Source organism: Limanda limanda, chromosome 15 (assembly GCF_963576545.1).
Source record: "Limanda limanda chromosome 15, fLimLim1.1, whole genome shotgun sequence".
Classification (NCBI taxonomy): Eukaryota; Metazoa; Chordata; class Actinopteri; order Pleuronectiformes; family Pleuronectidae; genus Limanda; species Limanda limanda.
In genome coordinates this window covers 23,101,096-23,128,401 of record NC_083650.1, presented here as the reverse complement: position 1 = coordinate 23,128,401, position 27,306 = coordinate 23,101,096, and the positions used below count along the sequence as shown (strand labels likewise).

Genomic DNA, 27,306 nt, shown 5'->3' with positions numbered 1-27,306 from the left:
CAAGCAAATCAGCTTTGCTCTGGATTAGGGCCCTATCATACCTCCGTCAGATCTCAGCAGCCTTCTTTAAACGGCTAAAAACAAACAGATCCTCAAAGTGAGGAATCGAGTGGAAATGGAGATTCTGATTCCGCACAATAAATCCCGTGTGTTGTCTTTACCTGGAAATCGTCACGTGATATCTCTGAGATATAAAGGTCGGGGAATTTTATCAACCAAACCTTTGAGCTTCTCAACGTCCTCTCTGGTAGAGACGTTAGAGCAGGACACTTACAGATGGTCCAGGATGTGGTGGCATGTCTGGTCTTCTATCGGATGAAAACACACATATCACGCCGTGAAGCTGGTCTGCAGAAAGACTTCTGGTTCTGCACCTTTCTACTCAGACTATAAATCTCTTCTCCTGTTTAGTGGATCCCATCTTGATGCTGGATCAGGATCCTGCTTCTGACCAGAGACTATGATGCAGCAGGACTACTTGACATGTAGTATTGAAGTTATCCTTCAAAATGTTTACCCTCATCAATGCTGCTAAAAAGTTTAATCCCGATGATGTTTTCCTTCACTTAACATCTATTGCACTTGTGTCTGTCCTGGGAGACTGATCCTCACATGTGTCTCTCTGAGGTTTCTACGTATTTTTACCTGTTAAAAGGTTTTTTTTTGTAGCTTGTCCTGACTCTTGTTGAGGGTTAAGGACAAAGGATGTCTCACCATGTTAAAGCTCTATGAGACAAACTGTGATTTGTGAATATGGTCTATACAAATAAAATTTGATTGATTATTGATTGATTGATTTATCCAGAGTTCAGTAAAACTCGGCTCAGTACGTATATATATATATATTATATATATATATATTATATATAAACGCAATTTCCCTGAACAATACACATGCCGAGCTCGAAGCTGATTCGATTGAATGGTCGTTGAGATTTCCAGACTCAAAGATCGACCGGAAACTTGAATGGGATGTCTGCAATTTATCAGTTGTGCTTTGTCTGGTGAGTAAGTTTGTACGTTATAATGAGGTGAAAGCTCAGAAGAGCCTGGGTGGTCATCTCCTCAGTTACACACACACACACACACACACACACACACACACACACACACACACACACACAAAAACACAAAAACACACACAAACACACTAATCCAGCCCCTTTTCATGTCTGTCAATCCTGTCAAACTTTATATGTGGGCCCGAGATTCGGACGCCCGGGTTGAATCTGTCGTGCTGGTATCTGAGCGGCTTCCTGCTTCAGAGAGAGTAATCAATCCCAGATAGAGGAGCAGGGGATTGGTTCTGTGGGGGGGTTGTTGGGGGGGTGGTGATGGCGTTTTAGGCCTTAACGATGGCCGGAGACGGTGAAACGGCAGGAGAAAGTGATGAGCAGGCACTTCACAGACCAGGATGAACTCCAGCTATAATCCCGTGGACCTATCTCTCGCTCCATGTTTCTCCTCCCCCTCCCCCCCCCGTGATTCTCTCTTTCTCTTTCCATCACCCCCCTCTCTCCCTCGTTTTCTCCATCCTGTCCCCTTCTCATGACTTCTCTTTCTATCGGTCTCTTCTCCGTCCACCTCTCTGTCTTCCCTACCCTTCTCTCTTTCCACTCTCTTGACCACCTACCCCCTACTCCCCCCCCCCCCCCCCCCTCATGTCCCTTTCTCTTTCTCCAGCAGAAGTGCAGAGCCAGGGCTTTTGCCTGCTGGTAATTTATTTTCCCATTAGCCCCCTCTCTGAAGTGCATGCTCTGGGTCTGAGTGTGTGTGTGTGTGTGTGTCTGTGTGTGTGTGTGTGTGTGTGTGGATGGGGGGGGCGGGGGGGCAGTGAGGGCCACCCAAAAGAAAGATCCGGCGAGTTGAAGAGAGGAGGGCACCCTGGACACACTGATAAGACGAAAGAGAGGGAGGCAGGGTGGGAGGGACGTGATGGGAGACGGAGAGGACATTAGATACTTAGTTTGGTGTCCATCTCAGCATTTTCACTGGTTATGAATTATTAATCATTTTGATTGATGGAGCTGATTAGAAAAAGCTTAAAGAAAATGGCAGATGGAATTGTTATGGTGTTAAAATGATCACCTGATTCATTCTTTCACAGGGAACAACTATTGTGATAATTTAATTGTTACTTATCAAACAAAAACATAAAAGCTTTTCCTCTTTCCAGATTCTTAATGTTCAGTATTTGCAGATGTAATATTTCACCTTGGGCTTCCTCAGGCTCCTTTCACTATATTCGAAATTTACTGATTAAACATTTTACCCAAAAAACTAAACTAACAGTATTTCTTTCTTCCAGCTTATTCATCCTGAAGAGGTTTTGATAATGAATGTAGTTTGGTGCTCAGTAGAACGCAGGCCTTCCACGTCCCCTTAAAGTCAATCAAGCTGCATAAAACTGCTCACACCTGAATTATTTTGATCAAGATTCATGAATTATGCCATGAAAAATTGGTGAAAATATCAGTAACACTCTATCTCACAATGTCCCATCCTTCCACCAAGTTTAATGGAGATCTATTTATTAGTTTTTGTGTAATGCTGCTGACAAACAAACAAACAAACAAACAAGCAAATGGGCAGGAGTGAAAAAACATAATTTCCTCTGCAAAGGTAAAATATAGAGTTTCATATCTGTTCTGTAGAACGTCTCAATCTGTGTGCACATAAATCTCCCTGGTGTTTTTCCTGTTTGCTCATTGCATATTGTGTTTAATGTAGAAACCCAGTGTGTTGTACGGTTAATCTCTGTCTGAAATATTCATATTAAACAGAGCACACGGTGGAAACATTAACACTTGAGTCACAGTTAACGTCAGCGGGAAGGTCACATGGTTTTTATTTCGGTGCTCTTCAGTCTGCTGACTGCTGCTTTGGCTGTTTGGTGCAGAGACGACAGACTTTATAAAGCCAGAAGTTTTGCTAATGCTGTTGAACCTTTGAATTTTTTGCAATTATCCAGTTGACGTGTGTGTGTGTGTGTGTGCTCGTGTGTGTGTGTGTGTGTCGCTGTGTTTTGCAGGCTTGCAATAGGTTCCTCTCAAACGAAGCGCCTCTGCTCTCTCAGTTGGGATTAGGGCTTTTTAAGGGCTGGTTGGTTTGTGACTCTCCTCCTTTCATCTGTTGCCATCAGAAGCAACTCTGCATTAAACACATTCCTCTCTGTCTTTCTGTTGCTCTGTAGCCCTAAACCCTCCTCTCTCTTCTGCACACACACACACACACACACACAGACACACACACGTTGCAGATTTACAATTGCATTCCCCTGAATGTTGACGATATTAAGGTTTAAATAGAACATTTGATTATAATTGATAAATCCTTTTAATCCAAATATGTGACCAAAAGAAAAACCAGTCAAATTCCAACCCCATCCACAATGAAGTGAGGGACATAGACTGTTTATAATATTGTTGATTGAACACAGATGAGGCTGAAGTATCCCAGGTATGTTTGCAGCAGTTTGTGTATTTGTGATTTGTGTTGTGAAGCCATGGTTTCAAAGTCCAGTGGATTCAAGTGCTTTGGTTCTCACACTTCATTCTGCAACTTTGTGATCCACAAGGTGGTTCTAGTGAGGAGCAATTCTGTCCTCTTTTTAACTTTCTATTTGCGTGTCTGTGTATGTGTGTCTGTGTGTGTGTGTCGTACGCATGAAAACCATTTGCACAGTTCATTCCATTATTAAGACCATTGTTATTGTAATTCACATAACTGCAGTGATAGTATTTCATGCCTTTTTATGTCCATTGTTGCTTTTAAAATACAGACACATACACACAGCTCGGGGAGAAAAATAAATCCTCACATATAATAGCAGATGAATAAATTGGCCTTAATCTCCCTGCGTGTGTGTGTGTGTGGGTGTGGGTCTGTGTGTGTGTGCGTCTCTAACACCTATAGTCCAGTATTCATAGGTGGTATGTAGAAAGCCTGGTCTTATCAGTTATCAGGGGAGTCCAAATTGACACAGAGGAATCACTCCATTGTGTGTGGTTTCAAAGAGAGATGTGAGCACATTGGATGTCTCCATTTCCAATAACTGTGACCTTGAGGCGAGAGGAATATCACTGTGCCCCCCCAACAACCCCCCACACCCCCCACCCCCCCACACACCAACCTGCAATCTGCTGACTGCTGAATTCACCCACAGCCAGCTGATTTTGGGCTAATCGGTGCAACCTCAGGCTTATTCTATAGAGTAAATTGAGTTTGGCTTTTATTTTATATCCTGAACTGTGGGAATGCAAATTACAAAGACCTGTGTTGTACATTCTTGTGTGCACTGGAAATATATTTGCAGCCTCTGTGTTCCTTGTTATCCGCTTTGAGGAGGCAGGTTTTTGTTTCACCGTTTTCATTTAACACATTTCCAAACAGGAGGATGTGGAATGAGCCAGAAACTCTGAGGAACATTCATTGTTTCTCTTCTGTCGGCAGCCTGATCAACACAAACATCCACGATGGAGCAGGATTCAAACAGATCTGGTGCAGCAGGGTTGTGTGTTCGCCCTGTGGTGGAGCTGGTTGCAGCCTTCCTCTCAAATACATGTAATGTAGACAGGGTTCGTACGGTCATGGAAAACCTGGAAAAGTCATGGAATTTTAAAATGTGTTTTTCCAGGCCTGGAAAAGTCATGGGAAAAAATAATCTCCCAAAAGTTTGGGAAAAGTCATGGAAATTTGTTATATTCATATTTTCATGTTGTTCATTTACGCTTTAAATGTTTTAAATAATTCATATGCTTTTAAAGAAATACGCTAAAAATATAAGCAGGCATACTTGGGTTTGTGTCATTTAAGGTGTGCTGTATGCCTTGGAATTCTCATTGTTAGTTTGAATACTACATTTTGTCACTTTTTTGCCTATACACCGAGATTTCACAAAATGTTCGGTCATGGAAATTTGGTTTAAAGTTATTGAAAAGTCATGGAAATCCATTGGTCAAAATGTGTATGAACCCTGTGTACAATACTGACGCTGCACAAAGAGTTTTTCACCCGTTAATTCAGAGTTCAGTGACGTGTGATCCAGTCGCTGAATCCCCAACTGGAGAATCAGATGTGGGTGCTGTGACTGTCACATACATTGTTGGATCCCAGCTGCTGCTGCTACACAGCACTGGTCGTCTGTTTATTCAAAGTTTATTCATATTGAACATTTCAAGTATTAAAATCGCACCAACTTTGACTCTACACTTCCACAACCAGGTGGAAGGAAACGTGAGCCACACAGACAGAGTCAGTCAGTGAGTGTGACTCCTGAGATGTGTAGTCTTCACACGTCGGAGTGTAACTGACCTCAGTTGGTCCCGGTTCCCTCCAGTTTTGTTTTGAAGCATCGGGCTTAAGTCAGATACTCATCTGCTTGTTGTGGAACCAGTGACTCATCACTTATCGTCACAGTCCTGATGCTAAAGCCGTGTTTCTTATCCTCCATCTTCCTCAACAACACACCGAACATCACCGCTCTCGCCAACCACCGAAGAATCACTCGTACCTTGATGCTAATAACGACAGGAGAAGTCAGAGCTAACATGGGAATAAATAATGTTGGTGTATTAATTACATTTTCTATTATATGGATCAATAACGAACATCGAGTGTGTTTGTTAAAATTAGAAACTAACCGTGGAGACCTGTTAAAACACCATTAGCTGATTGGTGTGTGTCTGTTGGGCTCTTATTCCTTTTGTTCATCATGTGCTATCACTGCCCAACTGTGTGTGTGTGTGTGTGTTTCAGTGTGTGTGTGTGTGTGTGTGTGTGTGTGTGTGTCAGCCCAGGTCCACACAAAGAAGCCAGGTTCTTTTTAGCACTCAGTCTAATTAATCCATCTCTGGGTGACAAAGGGATCCCCCCCCCCCCCCCCCCCACTCCTTCCTCCTGCCCGTCCCATTGGCATTTTGGGGCAGAGGGATTCAGCAGGACCCCCGGGCACCCCTCTTGCCCTGACCCCTGCCCCCCCACCAGGGGAGCATCTGTGAATTGATCCAGGGCCAGCTGGCACCAGGGGAGAGGGGCAGGATGGGTACTCTAACAACACAAACACACACACAAACACACACAATGTAGTCTCACACAAAATAAAAGACCAACTTCATCCTGATTCATGACAAATATAATCTGAGCATAAGTCTCAACATGGATCTGGTAAATCGTGGCCTGTGTGTGTGTTTGTGTGAGTGAGTTGTGAGTTCACTGTTGTAGTTATACAGAGATGCAGCGAGGAGGCAGTATATCTCCTTTGCCCTCTCTCTCTCTCTCTCTCTCTTTCTCTCTCTCTCTCTCTCTACACACACACAGACACACACACACGCACGCAGGTATTTAGTCGTTCTCTGGGCTCAGAGCACATTTCTTTCTGTAATAAATTAAACTTCTGTATTGTGCTTCCTTTTCATTTTACACATTGTCACAACCTCCCAGTCACCCTAATCCTGACTACACCCCCCCGCCCCACGTTCTCTAAAAGACACACACACACACACACACACACACACACACACACACATACATGCATATGCACACACACACACACAGGTTGATTGACAAGTAGCATCCGGGGAAATAGAGCAGATTTCCATTGTTTGCTGGCCCTACTCAAATCTGTTGAAATGGTTATTCCATTCTTTTGCCAGGGTATTTGCATATCTTTAAGTATTTCCTATTTTTTCAAGACACCCCCCCCCTTTTCTCCCCATCCTCCTTTTTGCTAAATCCCTTCTTCTTAAGTGTTTGGTGCATTTGGCAAATTCATTCATAAAGTATCTACATGCGCTATTAGCTTAGTATAATAGCTGGAGTGTAATCTGCAGAGAGATAAGAGCGGGAGAGGGAGAGTTTTTATTCTTCTTCTTGCGACGGGCTGAGAAGAAGAGGTTGGTGGCAGCGGAGATGATACATCATTATGTTCAGACGTCGGCACGAAATGTCAAGTGGTCGGATTCTTCTGTGCATTTTATTAATTTAATTATTGGTCTGAGGAAAGAGCAACATGGGGACGAGGAGGTAAAGACAGAGAGAGATGGGAGGATAGTGGGTTTAGATAAGATGTCCAGCAGAGGGATGGAAAGACGGGACAGAAACAGACGGTTACAAGTTGGAGAAAGATGATTTTTGTTTTTAGGTTTTGTCCAAATGCATCAGGAGAGAAACTCATGAAGGAAGAGGCCTGAAGCCTGGTTCACACTTCACAATCTTTAACTTTAGCTTCACCTGTTGAAATAAAGGCGTTGGTGGAGGGATGCACTTTGTTTTTAAAATCTTATGTTAAGGGAAATTTGACTGTTAACCTCTTTAGTGCTTTTTTAAAAATGTTTTACTACTTTCTTGAACACAGCCAATGAGAAAGCAGCAGATATTACAGAGATGCATGTCTAGAGAGCCCGATAGACACTGTAAGGAGTGAGTCAATGAGACTCAACATCATTTAGTGTTTAATAATTACAATAAGTGGTAATTTCACTAAGTCACTTACACCCAGTGTCAGTTCCATTTCCTATTCGGAGCTTACATAGTTTCTCACAATATTACCAATAGCTTTACCTCTTTGTACTGATACTAACTCTCTCTCTTTCTGTGGTTTGTGTGTGTGTGTATATGTATGTATGTGTGTGTGTGTGACAAAGAATACCCTGCAGTCCTCAGCGATAAGGTTGAGATTGAGTTTTCCCCACTGAGCCAAAGCCTCTGAGGTTTGTGTGCCCGTGTGTGTGTGAAGACGTCAGGAAACGGGCAACGTAAAGAGCTTGTATCGCTTTATCTGCCACAGAGTGTGTGTGTGTGTACACTGTGTATGTATATATATGCTCTCGAACCGGTGTTGTGTGAAAGAGAGCTGGCTGCTCTGCTTTGTTCGGCACAGTGCACATGAGAGGGAAGATCCTCGGGGCTCGATGCAGAGCGGAGACAAGAAGGTATTTTCCTGTGGTATAATAACAGAAGTGTGTGTGTCTGTGTGTGTGTGTGTGTGTGTGTGTGGAGGTGTATCTACAGTTACTCATGCAGTGAAATAGAGACAAAAGCAGAGACCAAGAGGAATCGGGCAAATGTAAAGACAGAGCATGTGTTTCTCTGCCTCCTCCATGTTAGTGGACGCAACATGGACCGATAGCTGCGTCCATATCCATGCAGTGTGTCCTCTCAGGAAAATTATCACAAACAAGGACAATATGGTCGTAGAAATAAAACATAAGAGAGGAACATAGTGTGTAAGTTGCTTCAGGAGAAGGACTGGAACACCCCCACTTCTGTTTTTAGGTTTTTCCATATCCAACAGTTTCCCTGCAGTTCATATTTTCCTCACACTGACCTTTTTTGCATTTGCCATTCCACTGACTCCATGACTTCTTATCATCTGGTCTGTGGCATGTTCCCGAATTCCAGTTTGACTTCTCCCCTCTCGACCCAGAGCGCATATCTGAAAAGTGCAGGAGTAATGTCTTCAGCGTGGACAGGAAATATCAGGAGGGATTTCTACAACCAGCTGAGTGATGGAGGGCACCGGGTTTTAGCTTGTTCAGAATCCACCAACCAACACTGACTAATATTAATCTGCACGTTGTAAACACAGTCATTAGCAGGGATGAAAAGAACGATTCTGTACCTGGTGTTAAAATTAATTTGCACTGCCCTGAACCTTAAGTACCTGTTTCCCAAAGGAGGATGTAAAACAGTGAAAAGAAGTTCAATAAAAACCAATTAAGTCCGTGAGAATTACCTCATATTAAATATTAAACCTAATTTTTAAACAAAACCCTTCTTTTCTCTTGGGTTTTCTGTTGGACACCTGCATGTGTCAGTGTGATGTCTGTGAGCTGATCCCAGATTCACCTGAATGTGCTTCCTGTCTCTCTCTCTCTCTCTCTCTCTCTCTCTCTCTCTCTCTCTCTCTCTCTCTCTCTCTCTCTCTCTCTCTCTCCAGGAGTCTCCCTCAGGCCGGAGGAAGGCCTTGGCCACCAGCAGCATCAACATGAAGCAGTACGCCAGTCCCATGCCCACACAGACCGACGTCAAACTCAAGTTCAAGCCGCTGTCCAAGAAGGTGGTGTCGGCCACGCTGCAGTTCTCCCTCTCCTGCATCTTCCTCCGTGAGGGAAAGGCCACGTAAGTGTCTCGGTCGGTTCTCAGTGGAGTCGAGGTATCGACACGATTCAGGTCCCTCACGAATCCTGCTTCTGATTCTTCTATTAAAAATAATACTCGACTTTTAGTGGAACACATCCGCCTCAGAACTACAATCTCTACGTCTTAGTTGTGTGACCCGAACCAGAGATGTTTGAATTATGATGTTATTGAAGATTTGATTGCACGTCTCTTCAAACTCAGACTCGATGTCCTCAGCTCCAAGTTAAACCTGCTTTGCCTGAAAGTGTATTTTATGACTTTACAATGATGAAAATATTCAAGAATATATAAACAGGCATAATGTAAATGCACACATTTGTAATTGTAATTTACAAACACACACACACACACACACTCACCCAGTAAAGCTTTGTATTCTTTCTCACACGGTCGTCTTTGATTCCACAGACACACACTCTCAATCAGGACGTTTGTTATTCATTCTAATTTGAAAGCAGCAACTTTCCTTTAAAGACACACACACACACACACACACACACACACACACACACACACACACACACTGGGAGAGAGAGAGAGAGCGGCGAGGCCTTTGTTGGCGTGCGGATGGCGGGTCGATGGCGCGTAACCCCTGTTAACCCTTCGGGGAATGATGTCGGCCACACACAAACAAACTCCATCACACCAGTTCAAATGAGCCCGTGGGTCTGGGAACCAGCAGACACAAAGAGCAGAAAGGAGGATACAGTGATTATGACGGAGCGCTGGTGTCGAGGGACTGGGAGTGGGGGGGGGGGAGCGTACACAAGGCAACATAAAATACTAGAAATAATGTAGAAATTAATGCATGTGTGATGGGGGGGGTGGGGGACGACAGAGACAAAGGGAGGACGGGTAAAGGTGAGAGAGGATGAGAGACCAGTTAGAGATATGAGTGAGTGAGGTTAAAGTGTGTTTATGACAATAATGTGTAGAAGGGAGATATGAAATGATGCATTTGAATTCATTCATTATTCCCTTTATACTTTTGCATCACCCTGGTAGCTGTCAAATCTTTTTTGAAGAGATAGATGTTTGTGCACTGATGCTGATATCTGGAGGAAAATGTTTCTAATGCCTATATATTGGCTGATGTGTAATAATAGGAAATATTGTTTATTCTGTAAAATAAACGCACATGTCTATGAAAGACTAAATTGGTCGTGATCTTCTATCAGGTTCGTATCATCATCATAAACATATGTGAGGTGTAGACATCCACGTCTGAAGGGAAGAAATTATGCATTTGAATTCATTCATTATTCCCTTTATACCTTTGCATCACAGAAACATTTCTAATACCTATATATTGACTGATGTGTAATAATAGGAAATGAAACATAATTTCATATATTTGTTTATTCTGTAAAATAAACGTACATGTCAATGAAAGACTAAATTGGTCGTGATCTACTATTATGTTCGTATCATCATCATAAACATATGTAGACCTGGGGTTTGTTTGCTTTTTGAACCATTACCTGTTCTAACTATCTGTGCTATTGTGTTGAATTGTGTGTTTGTGCTGCAGTGACGAGGACATGCAGAGCCTGGCGAGCCTGATGAGCATGAAACAGGCCGACATCGGCAACTTGGACGACTTTGAGGAGGAGAACGAGGAGGACGAGGAGAACAGGGTCAACCAGGAGGAGAAGGCAGCGAAGATCACAGGTAGAGAAACGGACACAAAACTCTTTCTGTTTCTTTAATGAAACCACGGACGTGTTGTTTCGGACGATCAGAGATAAAACCTGCTGCAGTGGATGGAATTCTCCCACGTCACTGCTTTTTAATGTGTATATTTCTGTGTGTAAACATTTTCTTTGTGTGTCGGCTCAGTTTAATGCAGCTTTTACCAGCTGATAGATGCTGAGCGAGCTGTAAAAATCTAATTTAACAGCTACAATGCTGATAGAATCCTATTGAATTCTCCCAAACTCACCACTTCACTTTGGATAGGACGTCTCTCTCTCTCTCTCCAGACCAGAATAACCATGACCCATCAACTCTGCTTCTCTCTTGATATGTTTATGCTTCCATGAGTATGAACATGTGTGAGAATCCAAGGTTGTCCTTCTTCATCACCTCTTGTTCCTCTCTTCATCCTTCTGCCTGTGTTGCCACCTTGCATACATACATACATGTTGAAGGATTCATTCCACAGTTTAATGTATGGGCGCCACCGCTTCCTGCTTTGCTTAATCCAACTTTTCAAAAGCGCAATATCTTCACGTTAAGCTTCATGCGTTCCCTCCGCTCTCTTCACGTCTCTGCTCTTTGTCTCATTTGTATGTATATGCATCGAGTGCCTACAGCGATGCACTAGTGTGTGTCTGTGAATCAAAAGACCGGCCAAGCTGCCAAAACTACCTCCTCTCATATTCCGCCCTTGGACGTACCTTCGCCAACGAGCCAGCGATCCACGCCAGCAATAACACACACACACACCCTGCTGAACATATATCCTCCTTTTATCTTCTACATGAAATATGTAAATAATAAAAAAGAGAATGTCTTACAGCTAAGAAGGATGTGTTGTACATCTCCATTATGTTGTGTGTGCAGGGTCTGTGTGATATCATGTGAGTGGTTGTTAGGTTTTCTGTAGTAAAACTTACAAGGTAACCAGTCAGAGAATTAAGCTGTGTAAAATAAGTATTTCTTGTTTTTGTGCGTGGTATCAAACAAGTCCAGCACATATATATGGTACAAATATCAGTGTTTGTGTGTAAAGATAGATAGATAGATATATAGATAGATAGATAGAGTACTTTATTCATCCCCGAAGGGAAATTAAGTTGTCATAGCAGCCGGTATATTTAAATACAATAAAATACAATACAATAGAATAAAATTAAAAATATTGAGGTAGAAAGAATAAAAAAACAGAAGCACAAGATAAAATACAATAAAATAGGCAGATAAGGTGCAGTGGCAAGATGATGGTAATAGTACTGATGATATGATGGTAATGTTATTGTTAGACAGTATATAAAAATAGCACAGTATATATAGTATATAATATAACCTAATATACATTTATATATGATAGTAATTATACCAATATAAAAGCAGTATATGGTAATGGCAGCAACAGTATATATAATAATAATGGTGATATAATAATAGTAATTATAACATGTACACATGTATAAATATGTGTATATAGTTGTAAACCAACCATTAATCATACCATCATTACACGTATGTTCCAAAATCAAATGAATTTATCTAGACATTAAATTGAATCAGCCTTGTCTCTGTTCGTTACTTTGCTCTCATGTGTAAAACACACAACACTTCACCACACAACTGTGTCGTGAACGTCCGCTCAGCTTAGCTAGCTAGCGTCCTCCGTTTAGCTACACAACATTTCCCAGACTGACTAACTTCACTCATAAGGTCAAGAGGCCAAGCTGAGAGTGAGCGCCCTCTGCTGGATCTCGAGCCAAACTACTTCTGACGCTCTGATGCATTTCTAGATTGTGTATCAAACGGTTTATTGCTGTTCAAAATAATAAGTGACAACCCAGTACAAGCATTATCGAAGTATACAAACTGTTTTCAACTCTATATAAGCTGTGTGTGTGTGTGTGTGTGTGTGTGTGTGTGTGTGTTCTGGATGAGGTGTGTTATTGTGTCTCACTGCTCTTCTTCCTTCCTCCCTTCCTGTGCGGCCCTGTCGTTTACAGAGATAGTAAACCAGTTGAATGCCCTCAGCTGCTTAGATGATGATGATGATGATGATGATGATGCTGGTTTCCTTAAGCGAGCTCGCAAAGCAGCCGCTAAGCCCGCCGCTTCCTCCCAAGGTCTTTCTTCATCTTTCTTCCCCCCCCCACCCCCTTTCCGTTCTTCTGACTCTTCCTCCGTCTCGTGACCTTTTGTGTCGTCTCCACCCGACAGTTCATTGTTTTCCATCTATTCTTTTATTTTTTCTTAATCGTTCCTTCTCCAATTCTTTTCGTTTCTCCTTGACCTAAGTTAACCCCCCGCCCCCCCTCCCCTCATCTCCGAGCCTCCCAGACATTGATATTGTGATGTTGTCGTGTGGTCACGTGTTGTGTTGCAGTTTTATTTTTGGTTCATGTCGTGATGTTTTGTTCAAGGTGTTGTGGACATTTCCTTTTGGTTCCTATTCTTTGTGTTTTTGATGGTGTGAACATTCTTTTGCTGCAATTGGTAGTGAACCAAACCAGGAACTAATCTGACACAACAAAAACAAATCTTCTCACAAAGACAGGTTAATTTAATATTTTCAAATTGGAGTTGGAACAGTGAGTTTCAAATCTGTGGGATTCTCACAATGAGAGTTTTATATAATTCAATGCTGAATTGGACTGGGATTGTGTAATTGAGTAAAGAGTAAACACAGAGTTTAACAGTAAAGGCACAGAGACCCCCTCTCAGACCCGTGGACCCTGGCTGGCTGCTGCTTTCCCACTGGTTCACGTCTCCATATCTTTGAATAAAGCCTTGTGACCCTGGCAGCATGAGACTGAGCTACAGTGAGGATGAAGATGAAGTGGTCTTCGCCTCTCCAGCCAGGATCTCTATAGCAACTCCATGTGCTGCCTTCACCGTCTCCCACAGTAACTTCCCAGAATGCCTCTGTGCTACTATATGTGTTGAAGTCGGCCGCGGTTGCAGAGGAGCACAGGGAAGTTAGCGAGAGGGAATTACACGCAAGTGTTTACGCTCCTGGTTCACTCCAACGTGCAGAATGTGGTGTATTTTGGGTTTGCGTTGTTTTTATTCATTTCACTCTGGGATATTGGTGTTGTTGTCAACTGTAGTTCTCATAATTCTTTATTTTTTTATTGTTCAAGTGTATGACTTTTATTTGGATTCTGTGAAAACAGAGCTGATCAACAAGCTGAACTTCCTGGAGGACGAGGATCAGGACACGCCTCCCGCCATGAGCTCCAATCCCTTCGAGGACCCCGAGGACGACCTTCATCAGAACCACCTCAACCCGTTTGGAGAGCCCGAGGAAGAGGAGGGTACGTTCAACACATTCAGTCAGATTGTATCGTGACCGGCTCCAGACTTTGATTTTATTGTTCACCTACTGTTACACAACACAAGTTTGTGTTTGTTCTAGGAACCAGGGGAGTTAGATGTTAATGGATGTTTGGACGCACACATCCTGTGAATGTGTGTGATCATGTGTAACTACAGCAGGTGGGCTCCACTGCTTTCACATAGCTAAACCAATATTTCTGTCTGACCACTTGAGTGGCCAGCAGTATTAATGTGGACTGTTTGTTTTCTGAGTGATATGCTTCTCTCCCCCCCCTCATGAAGCTGCTGCTGTTTGTTTTAGGATTTTTGTTTTCATCCACATCTCTTGTGAGACATTCTAATATTATTAAACCCCTTTTGAAACTTTATATAGGTTTTACCTGTTTGTTTGTTTGTTTTGGATATTATATGATAATCTTATTGTTCAGTAGCAGCTCTGTGTAGTCGTGTGTGTGTGTGATATCTGATATTTTCAATTCCCGTGGATCTGATCAGGCAAAATGCACGTTTGCATTGTTAAATTAAACAGAAGCATACAAATTATTTTGTCGAGGTAACAAGTATAACTAGTGACTTCAGCTAAATAAGTGCTTGACAGGATAATAAAAGAGAAATAAACAATATACAAAACTGACAGTGTTCACATAATATACAAGGAGCAAACTAGCAAACTATATAAACAAAAGGAGCCGTGTATAATAAAGGGGCGCTAGAAATTAGTTTTAAGATTTTTTTTGGAAAGAATCCACAAATAAATGTTCTGTTACAAAATGTTAAAGAAAAGATTATGCCCCTTTGTCCGGATACGCTTTAGAATTGAACAGATCTTTCTTGGCCCACGTCCTGTTCTTCCACTAATGTATATGGAAATACATTCAGTTGTTTTTGCATAATCCTGCTGACAAACAAATGGAAAGAGGTGAAAAAATAAAACTGGCGAAATAAATAAACACAGTATGAGAAGACAAATAACCAGGTGGTGTTACAAGCTATCACAGAAGATAGTATTGAATCATTGTGACCCTGGTGGAGTCTTGTGTGATATGTGATGTCACTGTTCTCTCTCTCTCCTCCATCGATCAGAGCCTCGGGCCCAGCCGCTCGTACAGAAGCTCGTCCACGAGGTTTCCTTCTACGACCACGACTCCTCGAATCCGTTCAGTGAACCAGATGAACTGGAGACACACACGTCCCCAGGGAACCCCTTCGAGGACCAGGACCAGGATCTGGACCCTGAGCAGGACCAGGACCAGGACATAGACCCCCTGCCAGACCCCGAACCCCCAAAGCCAAGGCAGAGGAAAGGTGTCCGGCCTGTTGACATGAGCAAGTACCTGTATGCAGACACCTCTCGCACCGAGGAGGAGGAGCTTGATGAGTACGACCTCATTTCTTTAATTCACTGTTTCCTCATCTTTGTTCTTTTGTCACATTGTGTAGCGTCCACACGTTCACCTCTGAGGAGAATAGTTGTGTGACACGGTGTGTAGCGGCTCTAGAACCAGTCTGTAAGGATCCAGCCGGCCTGGTTCCATTACTGTCGGCAGGCCGAGTCCTCTTAGACCCCTCCTCAAGGAGAGGTCCTTGTAGCCCCCCCGTGGAGGCGCAGTGACGAAGCAGCTCTTTCAACAGGAACAAGGGGCCTGTTGTTTCACTGCATTCTTCAAGCTTGTCTCCCTCTTTTCCCTCCTCTCTCATTCCTTTCTCCCCTCCAATCAACTTGTTGGCCCATACTTTCCCTCCTCGACTTCCTCCTCAGACTCTGTTCATTTTCATTTCACTTGCTTCCTTTTTTTTGTATCTGTCTCACTTTCATTCCTTCCTCCTTATTCCTCTCTTTCCCCTTTTCCAGAAGGGCTGAATGCGAGAATGCAAAATGTGCAAGTGGGTTGCTCCAGACATTTTCTGGAACTTCTCCTTTCTTATCTCAGGATTAGGGTTGCAAAATTCCGGAAATTTTCAAAGTTGGAAACTTTCCATGGGAATTAACGGGAATTAACGGGAATAAACGAGAATATACGGGAATTAACGGGAATTAACGGGAATTAACTGGAAATGTTGTGGGTAATTTATACGAACTGTATTTACCTTGTCATATACAGACATAAATATAAACATTTTGTTTTGTCACAGGCTGATTTGAGCCCTGAGGAAACTTTGGCCACTTGACTATATGCTTCTGCATCGTTGTGTCATTCTTAACATAGGTCTTTGCACAGTATTTGCAAATGTACACAGCCTTTCCTTCTACATTGGATGGGGTGAAATGTCTCCACACATGAGATAGTGCACGTGGCATTGTTCTGTAGAATAAGATGAGAAAAAAGTTTGTAAAAAAACACTAATGCAATGCCAGAGATATAAATAGTTAGCCAAACAATTGGAATCGTCTGTAAACATATTTTACAATTGATGGATAAATGAATGGAAATAGTCTAGATGAACAGATGAACAATCCTCAATCAGCATGCTAATATATTTTCCCCAGTAATATCATGGAAACTTACCTGACTAGTCCTGCACTCTACAGCAGGCCTCAATAGCCCTGCTGTAGAGTGAAGGATGCTGGGAGTTATCTGTGCATGTGATGGAAGAATGCACAGTGGAGGGTTGAAACTCAACGTTCCATACATCTTTAAAATAGAGTTTTGAATGATGTTTTTATTGCTCAGCCTTTAATTTGCATAGTTTTGTTTTTTTCAAAATTCCCAAAATTCCCGACCTTAATATTCCCGTGGAAAGTTTCCGGAAAGTTTGCAACCCTACTCAGGATTAAAACATCATTGTAACATTTAATCCGTGATTAAATTAGGATTTGAACTTAGTGTCATACTTTGAGGATCATTTTGTCGTACTCCTCTCTGCATAATCTGTCACTGTGTGAGTGTTAGTGTGTGTGTCTGTGTGTGTTTGACCTTTGCAGACGACTGGCTCTGCCTGAATTGTAAATATAAACTTTCAGGTTCTGGCTGTTGCTGAGTGAATCTGTCACACAGATAGCTGCATGTTTCAGTCCTCTCAGCCGTCTAAAGACAGACAGGTTATTGACTGGCATGTTTCTTTTGCTCTGTCTCACGCATCAGGAGCAGTTATCTGCAGAATAGAAAGTTCAGGAGATCAACGCCGTGTTTTGACTGCAGCCCTTTCACGTGTCTCTTAGCCGGTGCTGCTCTGTTAAAGCTCCTGCCTGCCTTTCTATTCTTCACTTCCACCCGACCCTCTCTATCGCTCTGCGGTCACAGAGACACTGAGGAGCTCTAACCTTCTCTTTCAGACAGATACCTAGTCAATCAGTTTGCTTTCTTTCTCACTCTCGCTCTCCGCCCCTCCGCCCTCTCCACCCGCTCCATCCAATGCGCTTGTTTGTTTAGGATTGCTTGTTGCATGTTGAGTGAATGTCTCAAGGCCATGCCCCTGCTTTCAGTGCCACAAGCATGCCTGTATATTGATAACACTCTGGTATGTGTGTAAGAGTTCCTATAGTGTGTGTGTGTGTGTGTGTGTGTGTGTGTGTGTGTGTGTGTGTGTGTGTGTGTGTGTGTGTGTGTGTGTGTGTGTGTGTGTGTGTGTGTGTGTGTGTGTGTGTGTGTGTGTGTGTGTGTGTGTGTGTGTGTGTGTGTGTGTGTCTGTCAGTAGTCCACCTTGGGCAGTAAGGATATGAGGTCACGCTGACCTGACCTCAGTGCACCTGCGTCTTCTGTTACCTTCCCACTTTGTGTGCTGTTCATTGTGTTGCACCGAACTCTCGTTTCCATGCAGGATTTCCAATGGGCGCCCGTGAGCTCATGTGGTTAATCAGTCAGTTGTTCGGAGGCGTGAGTCAGTGACACAGGCTGCTGGTGTCATCTCACTGTTTGGATCCAATGCTCATAGTCATAGAAACTTTTTCGTTGTGTATTTTGTTTTCTATACATTTGTACAATAGCTTTAACCTTAGAATATAATAGAAAGAACTTAATTTTCTACTTTGCATTTTACTTTTTATTTAACTTTTTATATCTTGTATATATTTGTGTTTTGTTTTATATACAGTTATTTCTTTCTTATGTGAAGTACTTATTGTGTTTTTATGCTTTATGTTAAATGTATGCACCTATACCAATAATTTCCAGGTAGGTGTAAACCTACTTGGCAATAAATCCATTCTGATTCTAGTCAACTCTTGGTATGTTGACAGTTCTGGTTTAGTGGTTTTATCTTTCTTTGAGGAAAAAGGTGATATTTCTCACACTTATATCTGTTCTGTATCTTTAGTTTCAAAGAAAGAAAATCAGACACTTTCTAATATATATATATAAATCTCTTTGTCTCTTGTCACCCCCCCCCCCCCCCCCCCACTCCGCTCTCAGATCCAACCCATTCTACGAGCCAAGAGCATCGAGCCCTTCAGGGGCCCCTGCTGGTGGCTCCTCCCCCGATATGGACCGGAGCCAGAAGAGGAGGGCTCCACTGCCCCCGGGTCCCGGCGCCGGACTTGGCCCCAGTCCACCGGCCCCCCACCCGCCCTGCCCGGGTCCGGAGAGAGAGAGAACGCAGCCGGTCGGGCCCAGCCCAGTGGCAGCGCTGATGGGGCGAGAGCTGGCCTCCTCGTCCCCAAAGGTAAACAGGCTTCACTGAGTTAAAGGAGACATATTCAGCCCATTTTACCACAGTTGATATGGTTCCTTGGGGTCTTAATGAAATGTCTGCAACATATTTTGGTCAAAATACCACAAGGATCATTTAAAACAGCACCCTTTTTACCCTGTCTAAAACAGCCCTCCTCAGATTGACCTGTTTTGATCCAGAGGTTTTGGGACAGTAGACATGCCAGAAACCCAAATGAACGTGTAGAAGCAGCACTACAAAAGTGGAATTTTCATGATATGTCCCCGTTAAATTAACTCAGATTCGTCCCCTTGATGGGCAGACAGTGACAACACAACTACACATACTACACAAGCTTGAATAAGGTGCAGTTACGCAGCCTCAGCAGTGAGTTGTAGTCCGGTGCTTAGAGCGACCTGGGCTGTGATGTTGGAGGACTCAGGACTTTTTAACTTTTCCCCTCCAAAACAAGCATAGAAAACAACAACCTCCCTTTAAAACACCGATGTTAAAATGTTGACCGTGTAAACACAGTCCGCTGTACAAAAACTTTGTTTGTGTAGAACTGGAAACTGAAGTACAAATATGAGCAACCATCTGATGCTGGTTTTGGCAGCAGCTTCTGGCAGCCGACCAACGTTCATACTCAGTTCTGTGGAAACTGTAGCTGTAGCTTAACACACAGAGAGGGATCCTTTGTGGCATTGAAAGTGGAATAATGGCCATAATTTAATGTCTTAAATTATGGAAAAGACGAAGATATAAAGATAACAGTGCTATTTAGATTCTTATGGGGTCCAAGGGGCTTTGCTTCCCTTATAACGATGACAAAAGTTCACTTAGTTTTCCAAATACAATGATTATATTAAATTTAGAAAGTAACACAGACGATGCATCTTTAAAATTAAAATGAAACGGAAAATATTTGAATTCTGCAGCTTTCTGAAACAGTTTTTATATTATTCTTAATTCTGGCTCATTCTTTGCGACACGTGTTATTATAAGTGAGTGACTTAAAGCAGTTTGTGTGTTTGTGTGTGCACTTGTGTGTGTGTGTTTACACTTGTGAGTCCACGTCCAGTCGTCCTTACATTAGCTTTTTTTCCGCCTGCACAATCCCATCTCCTGGCCCATTCTTTATGCTCATGAAACCCCCCAGCTCCTCATTTGAATATAGGTATTTGTTTATTGGGGTGTTTTCGTATGTTTATTTATTTATTTAAATTAGTTCAATCATGTCTGGGTCTAATTAAATGGCTGATGGTCACACACACTCACTGCTGGAGTCAGACCACTGGTGGGGAATGATTGGCTGGGGGTGTGGGGATGGATGGGTGTGTGTGTGTGTGTGTGTGTGTGTGTGTCTGTGTGTGTGTGTGTAGGGGCCCAATGAGCCTATGTGGGGCTTAAACACAGGGGGCTTAACTACAGCAGAGCGATCAGAGGGAGGTGTTGACCCCCCTGTGCACACACACACACCCACGCACACACCCACATATGCAAACTGGCTCTGTACAGTTACTTCTACACACACACACAGACACACACAGACACACACAGGTCCCTCCTCCCCATGCGGCGCGCTGGCTGACTGTTTTAGTGTAGCTGGGCGGTGATGCTGGCCGTCCATGTAATTATGGCACAGTGCCTTTATCACCCAGCTGCAGTTGCCTGTGACCGTGGGTGAGGGGGCCGAAACCACTTTAATTACCCAGAGCCAGTGGCCTGTGGTGGGCCGCACTCCGCCAAGAGATGCCCCTGCCTCTGGAGCTCGGGGTGGAGGAGGGAGGGGTGAAGGAGAATAGGTGGAAGATAGTGAAGGGTGGAGGAGGAGAGGAGTGGGGGGAAGAGAAGGAAGACGGCCAGGGAATAGGAGAGAGAGAGAGAGAGAGAGAGAGAGAGAGAGAGAGAGAGAGAGAGAGAGAGAGAGAGAGAGAGAGAGAGAGAGAGAGAGAGAGAGAGAGAGAGAGAGAGAGAGAGAGAGAGAGAGAGAGAGAGAGAGAGAGAGAGAGAGAGAGAGAGAGAGAGAGAGAGAGAGAGAGAGAGAGAGAGAGAGAGAGAGAGAGAGAATGTTCACAGTAAACAAGGACGGGCCTACAGGGTTTGTTGACATATAGTGTGAATAGGTTTCTGTCTCTTATTCACACAAGGCACTGTGACACACACAAACACACACACACACACACACAGACACACACTCCTCAGCCATGTGTAGGCTGCGAGATGACCTTTGAATGTATGAAGTCAGAGAGGATTAAGAGGAGACATTCCCACTATAAGAGGCCGGGACGAGAACCAGCACATCATCATCATCACACTATGAACGTGTGCAGAGTGTCGATGTGTCATTGTGTTCACGTGTATGTATGGATGTGTGTTTCTGTTCTTATAGCTTCTCCTCTGCCTGAGGCTCCTTTGAGTGAACATGTGCTTTGTTAGAACCTTCCACTAAAACACTACTTCCCTCATATTTAAGGTTCCAAGGTTTTATTATTTTTACTATTTGAACTGGCAATTCAAGTTGGGATGTGTATGTAGGAACAAAATAAACACACACACACACACACAGACTTCTAGGTTCTATTCAGAAAGAGAATAAGAATGGATTTCATTTATTAAGATTCATTGATTCCATGCCAGGGAAATTCACTCGAATGTAATCAAGAGAACATGTGAAAGTATAAAATAGGTACAGAATTAGTACAAAAAACTCTCCTTCCCTCATATTCAAGGTTCCAAGGTTTTTTATTAATACTATTTGAACTTGCAATTCAACTAGGCATTTGTATGTAGGAACAAAATACAAACACACACACACAGACTTCTAGGTTCAATTCAGAAAGAGAATAAGAATGGATTTCATTAATTAAGATTCATTGATTCCATGCCAGGGAAATTCACTCGAAATGTAATCAAGAGAACATGTGAAAGTATAAAATAGCTACAGAATTAGTAGAAAATGCACCTTTCACTTCAGCTGGAATGCTTTTTATAGAGAATCATACTTTCATATACTGTCATATTTTGGCTCTGATAAAACCGTGTCCTCGTCACATGTAAATCAAATTACGTTCGATGTAATTTTTATCCTCCTTGTCATTGCATTAAAAACGCCTTCTTCACTGCCAGCTCGTGGAAAATCAGGACATGCAGCGGACATGTGGTGCGTGCCCACTTACTCTATATGCAGGTATGACACATATGGATCGGATTTACATTAATCTTTAACAAGAGCTACGTAGAAGCGCTGGGTGTTTGCCAGACGAGCACATGCACACTCGCAATTTATGGAGAGGACGAGACGACAAACGTAGAAGTGTAACCTCGACATCTGTGGATTTCACCGAAGCCGTTTGTCTTTATCCGTGACACTGACCAGACCGGGTCCTTGAGAAGCTGCAGATGCTTGTGTTGCGTTTTATTTGTTTACTTTTTTATGACAATTTGAGGTGATTGTCTCTTCTTTAAATGAGGATTTAAGCTATGAATAAGGCTGAGCATCTTGTTTCAACAATACACATTCATAATATCGCATTCTGTGTATATTAACTGCTTTTGTTAGTTTCTTATCATCTTTGCATTTGTTTCCAAGTTGTAGAAAGTAGCACTTCAGTCCCTCATCAGACGCTCCGTGTCTTTTCCTGTGTTTGTCCGACCCGTCTTGGATATATAGATCCTCTAAGGCGTTTAAGTTTAGCGTCTGTGAAGGAGCTGGAAGGATGGAAACGTCTGTGGGATTAATTTAAATGAACAGAAAGAGTTCCTGTTGGTCGGGTTGTGAGCTCTGTCTGGTCTGATTCAGTCCATCTCTTTTCCCCGGGGCCCCTCCTCCCTTTGTTCCATCTCCATCTCTATTTCATAGTCAAACCACTCTACACTTAGATGATCTTTGGATTTTCATCAAGTTTCCGCTTCGTGAATTATTAGCCGTATTTGCATAAAAAGTAAAGTTGGAAGCTGGAATATGTCTGTGGACTAAAGTTCGATAGAAAGAAGTTCTGTGTTATTTTAATATTTACACAAAGAATCTTGGAAAGAGTAAAACGACTTCAGCTTTAAGTCGGTGGCCTCTGAAACTATTGTTTTCTACATTAAATATACAGATTAACTCTCTATATTTTTGAGTTGTATATTATTACATATGCTGGTTTGCAGGTTCTTCCTGTACAAGCTGAAGTATATAAAAAAAAAAGGTGTAAATTACAGTCAGAACTATTATTCGCCCACAAACCGATTCTTTCCAGAGGTGGAAAAGTAAAGCAACACCAGAGATATGTTTTCTTTCTCTCCTTCAGTTGAAGGGCTTCGTGATTACTTATGTTAATCAAAGGGTTCAAATTAAATAGAGTTGTGCAGGTTGTGAGAGCTCCGGTGCCGTGGGGGGGGGCGAGGCCACCGCGCTGCGTCCTCTCCCAGACTTTGTTTCCACAGCCTCCCCTTCAGTTCAGACTACCTCCAAATTGAAATTAGAATAAATTAACATTATTTAATTGAGTTCGCAGAAGGCTGCGATATTTCTTAATTAGCTTTCACCGGGGTACACGGCAGGAGAGGAGCACAGCCGCACTGAGAAGAGTTACCGAGGTTGCCGTGACGACTGAGGGATGTTTTTTAGAGGACAGAGGGGAGCCCAAGAGACAAGGACAGTCACCTTTTGTCTCCTGATCTCTGCATCGCTCCAAGGTCTCTCGTCTCGTTATCGTTACATCCAGACCGAAGTTATTACATCTCCCGTGATAAGTTTGACTTCTACACACAGACTTTCAGATGTAGGACTTAGAGAAACTGGGGCTTAGGAGGATGTTGTGAAATAGGACAAATTAATGGGAAACAGCAGAATGAATTAATCTTATTTATGAACATTTATTTGATGACCTTTTTGCCCCCTTATAGTTTAATGAAAAGGATAAAAACTATATAATAATACAGTAAGAATAACAAACTGCAAACGTCCGATCACCTTTACTCTTGTGCTGAGACTTAGGAACAGTTTTAACTGAGGAAAAAAAGTAAGCTATATGTAAATAGTAATGTAGTAATTTCGGTGCTTGTACATTATTGAGTTAAAGTAACAGATTTAGATTTCTGAAATCATTATTTATTAGCAGGTAAACCATCAGAGAGGCCGGTTTCTGAGAGATTTCTGAGGTATTGAAACACCAGTGGCTCCCCTCGGCCTCCTCGGCTTTTCCATAAGCTGTGTAATATTAGGAGAATAATCCTCGAGAGGAGTGAGACGAAGTCAGTACCCTTCAATGTCTTCCTTTTCCCAGCGTAGACCCCTCCCCAGCTCCCCAGCTCCCCAGCTCCTCTGTGCCGTCTCTGAGTGGTCTGTCATTGGATCTTGTGGGAGAGGGGGGTCCCGGTTTCTGCTCTCGTGGAGTCAGGGTCCGACCTGTTGTTGTTTCAAGCTGCAGGGCATCGCTGTCATCAAGTGAGCTGGAAAAGGTATAAGACGTTTCTGAAGTCTGAGGAATGGTTAACTGAGGTGATGAGTAATGGGTTGTGTAATGTAGGTCGACCTGTGTGTAGAAAAATAAACTTTACTAAATCTTTGACTCGGCTAACTCTGGGAACCGGTGAAGATTAAAAGTTACACCATGTTTTTAAGACTCTTTTAAAGGGACTCTTACCTTTGTTGCATTTTTACACTTTTTTTGGATAAGGTTAAATTGGTATTAATAAGGTAATGACACTCTAAAATGCAAGACAGACCCACCAGGAGTAAAAACAAACAATTATTTCACTCTCATAATATTTAGTGAAAACTTCAACCAATAAAATTCTTCGGACCGAAGGACCTTATTGGCCGACAGACCTGTCTGTTTGCTGCATGGACATGCAGGTTTTCCGTCTGCTTCTTGTGGCGCATTCGGGCCCGCGTCATCAAGGCGCGTCCTTATATATATATATATATATATATATATATATATATATATATGTGAATGTAAATGTATATAACTTACCGGTGCTTCTGAATCCGAATCCATTGCTTTGGTAAACAAAAACTCACGTGCGTGCGCGGAGGCAGTAGATTGTAAGTCTGCTTGTAAATAAAGTTTCTTCAAAAAAACACCGCGGATGGGAACGAGGGGGTGGGGCATTGGAGGAAGGCGGGATGATTTGAATGTGCTGTAATTCTCAAATGCAACAAAGGTAAGAGTCCCTTTAAGAAGTTGTTTAATACAAGAACTCTGACATGACCAGGCAGACATCGATATGTTCAGTGGTTTAAAGCAAACAAATATTCTGAATTCAATTTTACACCCTGCTGCCATGGGAGGACAGACACAACGCGTGTGTGTTGTGCGTACTAATATGCAATCTTGTGTGTGTGTTGTGAGGGATATATTTTGATCCAGTTACTGTAATGCGGCTATCATTTCCCCACCTCTTCCTCTGTTGGGTACATGTCGAGTTCACAAGTTAAGCACTGCGAAGAGCTCACTCTCCTCAGCACCCGCTCCGGCTGCTGTAAAAGGGCCTTCCGCAAAGCGCAGCTTGTAATCTGCCTTTGGTAAGTCCTCCTTAGTTTTATCTGCCGAGGATTACCTCACAAGCTGCGAGCAGGAGAGAACCGAGGAGACGCGGAGCAGAAGAGGGAGAGAGAGAGAGAGAGAGAGAGAGAGAAATGAAAAGCAAGTCAAACAGAAAAACGATGAAGATGGAGCGAAATGAAAACAAATCGCTGTGTAATCTCTGAAAGAGAGGGAGCTGCTTTGGAGTTGAAGGGAAGTTTCCCTTGCCACTCATTGAGAGAGGGAACTGACTAATCCCTCCATGATTGATGTCTGCTATGAGAGGCTCTATGGCAGACTAATAGGGCTTATGAGGATGACCAGAAAGTCCTTTGTGTGTGCGTGCCTGTGTGTACGTGTGTGTGTGTGTGTGTGTGTGTGTGTGTATATGAGAATGAACCAAACCTTTTTGTCTTGTGTGTCTGTCCAGTGGCCACAGAGGCCGGGGGTTTGAATGACATAGCGGCCGAAGAAGGGGTAACTTTATCTTAATCTGGTCTTAATCTGCCCCGGTCCTCCAGGTGTGTGTGGGCTCAGACCCGCGAGGACGCAGGGTTTTCGGGGTGAGGTTTAAGGGGGCTTCAAGTGAGGAGATACAAGTCCACCCCCCCCCCCCGTGCACTTGAAAAACTCCTTGGACCCCCAGAGGGTCGAGGACCCCCCGCACATTCCTGGAACTGGTTTTCCACGCCATACCTTCCTCCCGTCATCCTTAAGTGGCCCCTGCTACAATTTTAATTGAATTAAACCAACCGTTCTCCATAATTTAAAAAGGACCTTAGAAGTACCTTCTGAATTAGTTTGAGTGATTTGTCGCTCACGTTGTGTGTGTGTGTGTGTGTGTTAAAGTGTGTGTGTGCACTCTTGTGTGTGTGTTTGAGGAAAGGATAGTGAGTGTGGAAATGATAAGGCTTTAATTGCCTCTTCATAAAGCCCTCCAGCAGCCCCCCCCTCTCTCTCTTTTGGACTGTTATGGTATGCAGGTGTGTGCTCTCATGCGCTATAGGAAATACTAAGTGGCATTTCCACCGCTCGGCCCGGAGATCGCTGAGTGGGATCGTTGCTTCGGCTTTTTATTGTTGTAGGAGCTCAGTCGTCAAAAGATTTGATCTCGCTGCCGTGTGTTGATCGTTCTGCCGTCGGGACAGATGTTGAGATGTTGGTGAAACACAACGATTTATGAGATGAGACTAGGGTTGCAAAATTCCAGGAATATTCAAAGCTGGAAACTTTCCATGGGAATTAACGGGAATTAACGGGAATAAACTGGAAATGTTGTGGGTAATTTATACTAACTGTATTCACCTTGTCATATACAGACATAAATATAAACATTTTGTTTTGTCATAGGCTGATTTGAGCCCTGAGGAAACTTTGGGCACTTGACTATATGCTTCTGCATCGTTGTGTCATTCTTAACATAGGTCTTTGCACAGTATTTGCAAATGTACACAGCCTTTCCTTCTACATTGGATGGGGTGAAATGTTTCCACACATGAGAGAGTGCACGTGGCATTGTTCTGTAGAATAAGATGAGAAAAAAGTTTGTAAAAAAACACTAATGCAATGCCAGAGATATAAATAGTTAGCCAAACAATTGGAATCGTCTGTAAACATATTTTACAATTGATGGATAAATGAATGGAAATAGTCTAGATGAACAGATGAACAATCCTCAATCAGCACGCTAATATATTTCCCCAGTAATATCATGGAAACTTACCTGACTAGTCCTGCACACTACAGCAGGCCTCAATAGCCCTGCTGTAGAGTAGGGATGGGTATCGTTTGGTTTTTATCCGATACCGGTTCCTAACCGATACTTTTAAAACGATACCGGTGCCTAAACGGTGCCTGAACCGATACTTTTTTCAAAAAAGTGCACAAATGGGTAGGTATCGGTTGGTACCCAACCCTACTGTAGAGTGAAGGATGCTGGGAGTTATCTGTGCATGTGATGGAAGAATGCACAGTGGAGGGTTGAAACTCAACGTTCCATACATCTTTAAAATAGAGTTTTGAATGATTTAATTAC

General features: G+C 42.9%; 1 protein-coding gene across 1 annotated transcript in view; it reads left to right on the top strand.

The window, feature by feature from the left end:
- The window catches only part of ehbp1 (EH domain binding protein 1), a 141,193-nt gene that overhangs the window by 28,703 nt on the left and 85,184 nt on the right, over positions 1 to 27,306 (top strand). Inside the window, exons 6-10 of the mRNA XM_061087257.1 lie at positions 8,939 to 9,120; positions 10,673 to 10,812; positions 14,004 to 14,144; positions 15,250 to 15,544; positions 18,516 to 18,765. Coding sequence (XP_060943240.1) covers positions 8,939 to 9,120; positions 10,673 to 10,812; positions 14,004 to 14,144; positions 15,250 to 15,544; positions 18,516 to 18,765 — 1,008 coding nt within the window. The remainder of the gene's footprint in view (positions 1 to 8,938; positions 9,121 to 10,672; positions 10,813 to 14,003; positions 14,145 to 15,249; positions 15,545 to 18,515; positions 18,766 to 27,306) is intronic.